This window comes from Malania oleifera, unplaced genomic scaffold (genome assembly GCF_029873635.1).
Source record: "Malania oleifera isolate guangnan ecotype guangnan unplaced genomic scaffold, ASM2987363v1 ctg217, whole genome shotgun sequence".
NCBI lineage: Eukaryota > Viridiplantae > Streptophyta > Magnoliopsida > Santalales > Ximeniaceae > Malania > Malania oleifera.
Window position 1 is genome coordinate 16,228 of NW_026651783.1, and position 11,820 is coordinate 28,047.

The 11,820-nt window shown below is 39.8% G+C and overlaps 1 protein-coding gene across 1 annotated transcript; it reads left to right on the forward strand.

Moving 5' to 3' along the window:
• Positions 1-10,158: 10,158 nt before the first annotated feature.
• LOC131147139 (uncharacterized) lies at positions 10,159-11,802 on the forward strand. The gene has a single exon (XM_058096929.1). The coding sequence runs from the start codon at positions 10,159-10,161 to the stop codon at positions 11,800-11,802; it is 1,644 nt and encodes a 547-aa protein (XP_057952912.1).
• The last annotated feature ends 18 nt before the right edge of the window (positions 11,803-11,820 follow it).

Sequence of the window (11,820 nt, forward strand, 5' to 3'; positions counted from 1 at the left end):
GTGTTAGATATTTTTGCCCATTTGGAGGAGTTAGAGGTAAAGAAAGAAAAATTGAATGGGTTGTGAAGAAAAATCCATTGGGACCCAAAGAGGAATGGGTACCAAAAGGAAACACATGAGCTTTTTGAATTGTTTCCTTAGGACCTAGGATTAGGAATTAGGTTTAGGTAGATTTAAACCCCACCTAGGTAAAAGTATTTAATGAGCTCAAAGTGAAAAATCAAAAATTTTGAATTGTTTAAATTACTTTGTTGGGAACTTTTGAAAAACATGTCAATATTGATGAGTTCAAATTATAAAACTAATGTGATGTTTTAATTGTATACGTCATTATCAATTGGTTCCTTTTTTAAAATGTTGGCTATTATTTATGGGATAAATAGCACGTGCTCCAAGTTTATTAAATGGAAATACCTTATTTTTCTCATATAAGTTACTAAGGTTTTGAATTTAAGTTCAAAGGCATGCTATGATAGGTAAATCCATCTCTTATGGAAAAGAGATGTATTTCTTAGTCACATAATTCGTTTTGATGATACATGCTCTTATTTGAATACATAGTAAAATATCTAAACATAGCATTCATGAATTGAGATTTAGTAAAAATAATCATAACAACAAGTGCCATTCTAAAATGAAGCATTTATTTGTGAATTCATATGTTTGAGGAATACCTTCCCATTAGTGGCAAATTAGGAGAACATGTCTCCTATGTTCTAAGAGCATTGTCAAATAAAGTCAAGTTAATTGGAAAGGTATATTTTCTTCCTTCTACTTTATCTCATGCCATGATTCATGATTTACATCTTTTGTTAAATTCATTAACAAATCATGGGTTATAATTGCATGCTATCTTATGAGATATCTTAAAAGAAATTTTTTTTACTCATAATATTTTTGTTAGGTTATAAGGGGTAATAATGTTTTAAATGCTTAAATAGTGTTTTGTGCTTAAAATTTTAAATTTTAGTATACATTATTATTATACTAAGAACCTTAGGAAAATCAGGCCAATATGAGAACTTTAGTGAAACATCCAATCTATTTCTCTTAGTATATATATCATTATGATTGGTTATTATATGATAATGTTGGTTATTGCATACTTAAGTAAACCCCCTAAATGGACAAAGGATCTTAACAAGTTAAATACTTTTTAAAATGCTATATACATATGTTTTTGTATGACTATCGTAAAATATAGCATATTTTGTCCATCATACAAAATTGAGCTTTTACGAATTAATTATAAACTTTGCACATATAGCCCTAAACTCATCTTGAAGCTTAAATGATTAATATATTCAAAAGATCATAAATTTTTTGTACTTGGGCTATATAATTGAGGGGAAGTAGCAAATTTAAAGTTCATCCAATAAATACTTCAATGTATTGTGCTTATTTTGGAAATATCTTTTTTTTTTTATATTGGATGTTTCATGTGAACTGAACGGTTACTATCCATTACTTTCTAAATGTTATATTATTTGATGAATAGTTTATATTGATTGAATATACTGAACTGCATGCTTGATTTGAATGTCATCTACTTGGCCGATGTAGATTTGTACATTGCATGCTGGTAGTTGACTAGGGTTTGGCACGTTGAATTCATTGATCTATTTTATACATACATGCTAGCTAGTCAATTGAAATTATGACTTCATAAGATTTATTTTTAAATTCTAAATACTTTTGAAAGTCTTATGCAGTATTAGTATGGTGACCAAGTTGAACTTAGTATTTTAACCTTAAGGGTCACTTAAACTGGTTCATGCACATTATCATTAATGAATATTTATAAATGATGCATGATAAAAAGATCATTTGCATGAAGATTCATTGGTAATTATAAGTCTTTGCATGTTAAATGATCATGACTTGAAATCCATTGCATGTGGGTTGAACTTTATGAATTTTTTATAATGCACGTTGAAAAATTGAATAGGTAGTGGTGCATGTTGAATCCTAAACATTGTATGCTATATTGAAAAATAGGCAAAAATTTCAATAATCCTTTGAATTTACCTAGAATGCTCTAAATTATACACGTGCTCTTTACCAAGTTGTTTGGACACATTTACCATGCTTAAATTATAAGCATGAATATATTGTGTTTATTTTGAAAATGTCCATTCTTGAATGATCATTGAATGATTGATCTACAAAAAATGGTTTAACTTTTGAATCATCATTCATGATTTTGGAAAAGGAAGCCAATCTAGGCTTTTCTAATATTATGGTTTAGCACCCAAAATTTTGGTATATGTGTTTAGCACACACTCACCTCACCACCATGGAATCTTAGATTAAGGGGGAGAAACCATTTTTAGGTAAAATAAATTGTGCCTCTCTCTTTTTGATGATAATCAAAGGGGGAGAAGATATTTTAGTGTCCTCTTTGTTAAGAGAATATTGTGTGCTGTTATGTGTGGAGAAGTGAAATGCATGTAAAATGCATGTGGGTATGCATGTGGTAATTCAAAGATAATATGATAGTTCTAAATGCTTACTTGTTTGATCTTACATGAACTTTCTATATTATTGTATGCATGTTTAAAGATCTAATAGATATGAAAAATATAGTTAAATATTTTTACACCTTATATGCATAAAGTAAGGAGGAGCAAATTTTAGTGTCATTCTAAAATATGCATAAATTAGGGGGGAGCTTTAAATTTCACCCTATAGGAGAACACCAATGGTTTGTCATCATCAAAAAGGGGGAGAATGTTAGTCTTAGAGGCTATGTGAGTTTAACTGTACTATTTTGATGATAACAACTCATTAGTAGTTTTAGGTAAGCTTATCTTTGCATATCAAGCCATGATTAGTAGAAATACAAATGCAAAGAATAAGTAAATTAGTAATAGGTTAGACATCATCAAAAAGGGGGAGAATGTTAGCCTTAGGGGCTACACCATCATTATTTAATGTGTTTTGATGATATTAACTTATATGTTGTTTCTAGTGTTTTCCTATCTTTGCATATCTTATTTAGTACTGGTATAAAGTGTTGGATACATGGAAGTACTAAATCAAAAGCAAAGATCTAACAGAGTAGACATCAAATAGGAAAGATCAGAAGGACGCTGACTTGGAAGCACCAAAGCACATCTTGAAGTTTTTATTGTGTATAAATCAATTGTAATAAGGGTTGTGTGAGTGAGTGTGTATTATAACTCTTGCGGTGTGTGTCTTGCATGATTTCTGAGTAAGAGTTGAGCCATTGCATAAGCATACTAGGACACATGAGCATATAAGATCTGCACAAAAGTAACAAATTCATAATTCATAGTTTTCTAAGTTAAAACAAAAGTTCGTCAAATGAATCCTAAAACTCAAATATGTTTTCAAAGGGACAAGTTTTTAACATCCTAGTTTTAAGAACATTTTTATACTTAGTTTCGATTGTGTTAAAATAAGTTTTATGTCCTAAAGGTTCAAAGAAAGTCAAGTATATTTATAAAATGACATACTATGCATATAAGATATCAAAATGGGTTTTCAAACATGTTTTATTAATTAAGATATCTTATATTCAAAAGGAAACTCATTTGGACAAGTTTTAATCTTCATTAGACTTAATATATTTCATATACTTTTGTCCAAGAATGTTTTGAGTCATTGTCGACACCCCAATTTTAACCAGGCCTTTCCGAGGAGACCTCATGTCAAAACCTTCCCACACTGGTTGTGGACCCCACACATTCTAGTAGGTCCCACACTGGTTGTGGACCCTACACATTCTAGTAGGTCCCACACTGGTTGTGGACCCTACACATCCTTGTAGGTCCCACACTGCTTGTGGACCCCACACATTCTTGTAGGTCCCATGGTGTTCGTGGACCCCGCACATCCTTTTAGGTCCCACATGGCTTGTGGGCCCACATATCTCAATTGGGCCCCACACAGTTTGTGGACCCCACTTCTCCTGGTACGCTAGCTCTGATTCCTACATCCGGTGCACGTTACCCCCTCTGGTACGCTAGCTCGGATTCCTACATCCGATGCACGTTATCCTCTTTGGTACGCTAGCTCGGATTCCTACATCCGATGCACATTACCCCCTCTCGTACGCTAGCTCGGATTCCTACATCCGATGCACGTTACCCTCTTTGGTACGCTAGCTCGGATTCCTACATCCGGTGCACGTTACCCCCCTGGTACGCTAGCTCGGATTCCTACATCCGATGCATGTTACCCTCTTTGGTACACTAGCTCGGATTCCTACATCCGATGCACGTTACCCGCTCTAGTACGCTAGCTCGGATTCCTACATCCGATGCATGTTACCTCTTTTGGCATGCTCGTGCCTGCTGGCTCGGGTTCCTATAACCCTTAAATGGCTTGTGGACCCCACATCGCTTGTGGACCCCATATATCTCCATTGGGCCCCACATAGTTTGTGGGCCCCACTTCTCCTGGTACACTATTCCTACATCCGATGCACGTTACCCTCTTTGGTACGCTAGCTCAGATTCCTACATCCGATGCACGTTACCCTCTTTGGTACGCTAACTTGGATTCTTACATCCGATGCATGTTACCCTTTTTGGTACGCTAGTTCAGATTCCTACATCCGGTGCACGTTACTAGCTCTAGTACGCTAGCTCGGATTCCTACATCCGATGCATGTTACCTCTTTTGGCATGCTTGTGCCTGCTGGCTCAGGTTCCTATAACCTTTAAAGGGCTCGTGGACCCCACACATCTTTGTAGGTCATACACAGCTTGTGGGCCCCACATATCTCAATTGGGTCCCACACGATTTGTGGGCCCCACTTCTCCTAGTACGCTAGCTCAGATTCCTACATCCAGTGCACGTTACCCCCTCTAGTATGCTAGCTCGGATCCACATATCCGGTGCCTTGCTAGCTCGGTTTCCTGTAACCCTCAAACGGCTTGTGGACCCCACATGGCGCGTGGGCCCCACACATCTCCGATGGGCTCCGCACAGCTTCTAGAGCCCTCTTATTATTATTATTATTATTGTTATTATTATTATTATTATTATTATTATTATTATTATTATTTATTTATTTATTTTAATTAGTCAAATGCAAGCATACTTTGTCCCCCCATCATCATTCACCACATGTCATGTTTTTTCCCTTTATCATTCTTTCCATACTATATTCCCTTCATAATTCTTCATCCCATACTTTGTTCCCTCCATCATCACTCACCATATGTCATGTTTCTTCCCTTTATCATTCTTCCCATACTATATTCCCTTCATAATTCTTCATCCCATACTTTGTTCCCTCCATCATCACTCACCATATGTCATGTTTCTTCCCTTTATCATTCTTCCCATACTATATTCCCTTCATAATTCTTCATCCCATACTTTGTTCCTTCCATCATCACTCACCATATGTCATGTTTCTTCCCTTTATCATTCTTCCCATACTATATTCCATTCATAATTCTTCATCCCATACTTTGTTCCCTCCATCATCACTCACCATATGTCATGTTTCTTCCCTTTATCATTCTTCCCATACTATATTCCCTTAATAATTCTTCATCCCATACTTTGTTCCCTCCATCATCACTCACTACATGTCATGTTTCTTCCTTTTATCATTCTTCCCATGCTAATTTCCCTTCATCATTCTTCCCCCCATACTTGGTTCCCCCCATCATGACTCCCCTATGTCTTCTTTCCTATGCTTGCCCCAAACTAAGCCTATAAATAGCCCTCTCATTCCAAGCACAAAGGGGGGAGAGCTCCTAGTGGTGGTAAGGAGAAGATTTCAAATATTGAAGTTTTCTATTATAAGTTTGTGAAGTTAGTTTTTTTTTTTGGTGAAGATCAAGAGGTTGACTAATCTTGTTTCCTATCGGAGCTGAGTCACACCATTTGAAGAAGGCACCCCTTAGTGCCTCGAATCAGAGCTCAAGAACAACTCTCGGGAAGATGTTGTAGAGCGATCCTAGTAGATTCACCAACAGGAAAAGAAGACTGGAGCAGAGGAAAACGAAAGAAGATCAAGCGATCGCTTGATCCCATTTCCTGCCAGTGCCGGGTCACTCCATTCGAAGAAGATACTCCTTAGTGCCTCGAGTCGGAGCTCAAGAACAACCCTCGGGAAGGCGCTGTAGACTAACCCCTGCGGATTCACAGACAGGAGAAGAAGACCGGAGGAGAAAAAGACGATAGGTAAGACCAATGAACTTTCTCTTCCTATGTTACATCTCCATCCCCCTTTCCTGAACTGATCTCTGCTGGTTTATTTGATTCTATTTCATTTCTTATTTTATTTTAAATGGCTTCGTTTTAACTCATAAAAAATAAAAAAAGAAGTTTCATAAAAGACACAAAAATTCAAAAAAAAATTGTCAAATAAAATTCAAAAATTTTTAAGGCTTTGAAACTTATTTACATTTGAAAATTTTTTAAGAAAATCCAAGAAAGTTTCCAACATGTTTGGCAAAGGTTAGATCTGTTTCCCTACATTCAAGATTTTCAAAAATACATTCTAAAGTCATATCTTTAAAACTATGACTTTCATGATTGTTGTCTAAAATTCTGTTGTCTTCGGAAGAACATTGGAAAACCCTAAAAAATCAATGGTCTCGACCAAGACCCTAAACTGGTTTTCCCTCAAACCGGTCAACCTTTGACCGGTTCACCCCGGTTTTCTCTCCATTTCGCTTGTATACTATTATTATATCCGAAAAATTCATAAAAATCATAAAATTTTCGAAAATCCCAAAAATACTTTCACATTTTGATTTCAATTGATTTTATTTGTGTTATTTTGAAAGTTCGGGAAAAATCACAGAAATCACAAAAATCATTTTCATACTTAGGAAAAATCACAAAAATATCTTTTTAGGCACAAAAAAAAAAAATCATTCCAATCTCGAACAAATTTCAAAAACCTCCCGAAATAGTATTTTTGATACTTTAAAAAAAAAAAAAAAAAAAAAAACCTATAGATTTCAAAATCCTCGGGAGCGTATTTTGTATCCTATTTTCAATTTTCCTTCCCGATGATCGCGACCAAGAGCATTGGCTCTTTGGGGTATTGGATTGCCCCGGTTCTGAGGGAATACCTATATAGTATTTTCATTTTTTTGACTTTTGAAAGGGAGTAATCTTTAAAGGCTTATTACATTTATTTCGGGAAAACTCTTTATTAATCTGGTACCGTTCGTAAGAACGGGCGTGTAGGGGGTGCTAATACCTTCCCCTTACGTAACCATACTCCCGAGCCCGACTTTGGTGATGCAGACCGATTCTACCCCTAACGGGGTAGCAATCAAGTGTTCTAACCACACTTCAAAAGGTTAATGGCGACTCCACCACACATTGTTTTCCACGAAAATTCACATTTTCAAAATATACATTCATTTTTCCCGGTTCGCAAGCCGAACCCATTTTAAACCAGAGATTGGTTCTCTAGGCTGGGTCCAGGACGTCGCGACAGCTTGGCGACTCCACTGGGGACATTGAGAGTTGAGCCAGTGATTAATTAAGAATTATCCCGATCTCAAATCTAAATAAGCCTTTTTGATTACTCCCTTTCATTTTTGTACAAATTTGGTTGCATATACATGAATAATTGTGAATTCCTTGCTTGCTTTGATTCGTGAATAAGCATGTGTTTGGTTCTGTTTGTTTTTGCTAAGCATGTGATTAGCAGTACCTTGGATAAGCATAATGTTTTGTTTCCCTTACTATTTTATTAAGCATGTGTTCTGAATAATGGATGGATGTGGGGTAGGGGGTGTAGGTTGAAATGGTTAAACTCACACACTCTCACAGCTCTACACCCGAGCTTTCCCAGCTAGGATTAGAAAGGAGTGTAACAGTGCCAGTTCCCATGTGGCATGGCCTATGGGGACCCGCGAACCACGCCGCTCAGTGCGAGCTTTTTCCGGACCTCTGTGAGGGAGGATGAAGTTTCAAATCTAGGGACCTTTTTAAATAGGGGTTAGAGCTTAACCACACATGATTTTCCATAATCCCTTGCCTAGGGTAGAGCCTCAGAGGACCTTATGTACGGATATTACCCCGGGATTGGGATAGAGGCTCCATCCTTCTCCCTGTGACTTGATATGATTATAACTTGAGATTTAAAACATGTTGCATCCTGCATTTCATTCTAGGCATTCCCATATGCTTGGCCAAGGTTCTGTTTAAAATCCGACTCATGGGGAGCACAGTAGTCCATCATGAAACCGAACCAGTGGTACAATTATACTCCAAAAGTCAACAAAAGAAGAGGGGTGACAGCACAAGTAAGGAATCGGTGCTTGAGATACCAGACAGGGTTGACATCAACGCTTGATCCAATTCCTTAAAGGAGCTGAGAGACATTTGGAAGGGGTGGACGCCTCAGAGACGATTGACTTTTTCTCAGACGTACGGGCACATCAGTTTTCTATTGCATGTTTCCGTAAACTCCCACATGATTGAAGCATTGGTGGAATTCTGGAATCCGTCGTATTGCTGCTTTACTCTGGATGGGGTAGACCTTGCTCCCACCATAGAGGAATACACTTCACTATTGTATCTGGCCAAACTGCCAATGCCCTACAGAACGTACGCACCCGCTCGAACCTCTGTCGTCAAGGATTTGTTCAGAGCCACCGAGGTTAAGGTCCAGAATCTGGGAGACTCAAAGGTTACTTGGGAACACCTGAAAGAGTTGATGAAGAAGGAAGGAAAGGAAGAAGTCCAACTACATCTGCTGGCGTTAGCCATCTACGTCCTACTTATCTTCCCGAAGGAACTGGGAATCATCGATCCTGCCACCATTGCCTTCGTAGCACAAGTAAAGGAAGGGGTGAACCCAATCTACGGTATTCTTGCTGAAACGTTCCGATCTCTTAACAGATGCCGGATTAGGAGACATGCTCGTTTGACTTGCTGTGTGCCATTGCTTTATGTGTGGATGATGAGCCATTTGCCGTGCATCCAGGGATTCTTTCGCACTTCTTTCTCAACAATCAGAATACCTTTAGCAGAGTTCGAAGTAGCTCGTTGGGAGGAACACGCCGGTAGGACTGAATGGAAAGACAGACTACAGAATCTAGTCAGTAAGGGGATTGTATGGCAGGCACTGTGGATCGACCAGCCTAAAGTGATATATAGATGTGGAAACTTTCCTTGGGTCCCACTTCTAGGTCCCTGGGGTGGAATATCCTACGCACCACTAATGTTCCGAAGGCAAGTAGGGGCAATACAGTTTGTACCCATGACCCATGGACTGACAGATGCTCGGTTCACATATGAGGATGATGATAGCCAAAGGAAGATCCGGGAATTTTTTGTATCATGGAGGCATGTGTACATAGTTGAAGCAACTGGTCAGAACTCGGGAGTCCAGCAAAGTTATGAACTATGGAGATGTGACAGGGTGGACACTCGGGTCCTATGCGAGAAAAAAACTTTGATAGACGAGAAATGGCCGAGAGAAACCATGTGTCCGTCTAAAAGAATGACCTCCAGAGAACAGTTTCCAAAACGGGGTCCAGTAGATCCTCAACTTGAATCAAGCAAGCGACCGAAGATTCAGGGCTCACCGTCAAAGAAAGCATTGGCATTTTTGAGAAAAGAGAAGCAGAGACTTCAAAAGATGCTTGATCAAAAAGTCCAACAATTAAGGGAGTCAAAAGCAGAAATTGAGGAAAAATCTCAGTACATACAAGACCTAGAAAAGCAGTATGAAAAGCAGAGATACTATTTCAACAAAGTACTTGAAAAGATGGAGCCTTGTGTAAGCAAGGCCAACTACTAGGAAGCCCAGTACAAAGCACTGAAACAGAAGGTGGACAGTGCGGCTCTCACAAAGTCAGAACCAACCCCAGAAGATTCAAGCTGCCTTGTCAGGAACGGACCAGGAAATCAGGATCTGACACCTGTGTAGACTAGTTGGAAATATTCTGTGTTTCTCACTAAAAATTGTATGAAAATTTGAAAGAAATGATAAGGATTTTTTTTCAGAACCTTGGCTAAAGCACATAGGACTGCATGTTTGCACCTTTTTCATATATACTCATAAACATACATTACATGCATTTGTTCTGAAGGATGCGGGTTTTTATGAATAGGGAGGCGGAAACAAGCCGGACGTGACTGAGATCCAGCAAGATTGAGGCAAGTACGCACCCGTACAACACCCGCGGAAAAGCTAAGGCTATGGTAGAACAGTTAGAGAGCCGTGTTCTGGGGATCGAGCAGGGGCAGGAAGAGCTAAGCAATCGAATGAAGAAGATATTGGACCTATTGTTGAACAAAGGGAAGACAGTCCAAGATCAGGATCATGAAGAAGAAAATGACCCTATCCACCCGCCCGGTTTTACGCCAATTCATGGGCAATCTTCTGGTCCGCCCCCATTCTCCTCGGAGAAACCGCCGCATGGCACGCCACCTTTTATCCCAGCAGTGATAGGAATGGGGATGCCCTCATCAACAGTTGTGGGTGTAGGGACAAACAAGATCGCGACGGAATATCGTTGTGACGAATTGGAAGAACGGCTAAGGGCCATAGAGGGGACTCGGACCGCCAATACCTCCAGACCCTCAGATTACTGCCTAGTGCCTAATGTAGTCCTTCCTCCAAAGTTTAAGATGCATGACTTCGAGAAGTTTGATGGGACCACATACCCTCAGACCCACCTCCGGATGTATTGTCAGTCGATGGCCGCCTATACCGATAATGAGAAGTTGATGATGCATTGCTTCCAAAGCAGTCTTACCGGGACAGCAGCTAGATGGTATGTCCTGCAGAATAAGGCCCAAATCCGTACATGGGGTGACTTGGCCGATGCCTTCGAAGCGCAATATCGTCATATCTTGGAATTGGCTCCAGACAGGATGTCTCTTTCTGAAATGGAGAAAAAGCCAACAGAAACTTTCAGGGAGTATGCACACTGTTGGAGAGACGCGGCCACTCAAGTGGACCCTCCGGTCAGCGACCGTGAGGCAATATCGATGTTCGTAGGGACGTTAAAAGATCCCTACCGTTCACATCTAGTAGGGTCCACCCCTCATAACTTCATGGACATTGTGTCGGCAGGGGCCAGAGTGGAAGCCGACGTCAAAGCTGGACGGATAAAGACTAGCACTACCGATAATGGCCCAAGTAAGAAGTGGGTCAAAGGTAAAAAGGAAGAAGAAACCCAAATGATACAGGGGCCTATCAGGAGCCTAAGACAGAGAAGCCGAAGTCAACAACCTAGGGGAAATTTTTACATGGAACCAGTAGTAAACCAAACACTACATATGGGCCCCAGGCCCCAGTTTGTGGCCCCCACACTTGTGCCAGCCCAGCCGAACATACCAACTTGCCCGAGCCAGCAAACACACATGAGGAATACACCCAAGAGTTTTCAGAGATTGGTACCAATTCCCATGTCATACGCAGACTTATTCCCCCAACTTCTAGAACAAAGGATGATATCTACCATCCCCAGGATTCCTCTCACAAATCCTCCCCCGCACTGGTATAATCCTGAGGTCCGATGCGCGTACCATGCCAATTCTCCAGGGCACCCTATTGACCAATGTTGGGCCTTCAAACACAAGGTGCAAGATTTGAAGGATGCGAGTTGGTTGTCATTCGATGCGAGGCCGGTTGGTATTCAAGAGAATCCTTTGCCTGACCATGGGAAGGACAATGTCGGAATGATCGAGGAACAAGATGGGGGAAAATCCGAAAGAAGATGGGAGCAAATGACGCTAGACTGGGTGTATAGTGAACTGACAACGGCAGGCCTAGTCAGTACTAGGCTAATTTGCACACCTAAAGGGGCGCCCAGCACAGTTCCAAAAATACTATGAAAAGATGTAGTATCAGAA

What these genes read in the sequence shown, in the direction of transcription:
- LOC131147139 (XM_058096929.1), top strand. Translation starts at nt 10,159, where the DNA reads ATGGTAGAACAGTTAGAGAGCCGTGTTCTGGGGATCGAGCAGGGGCAG.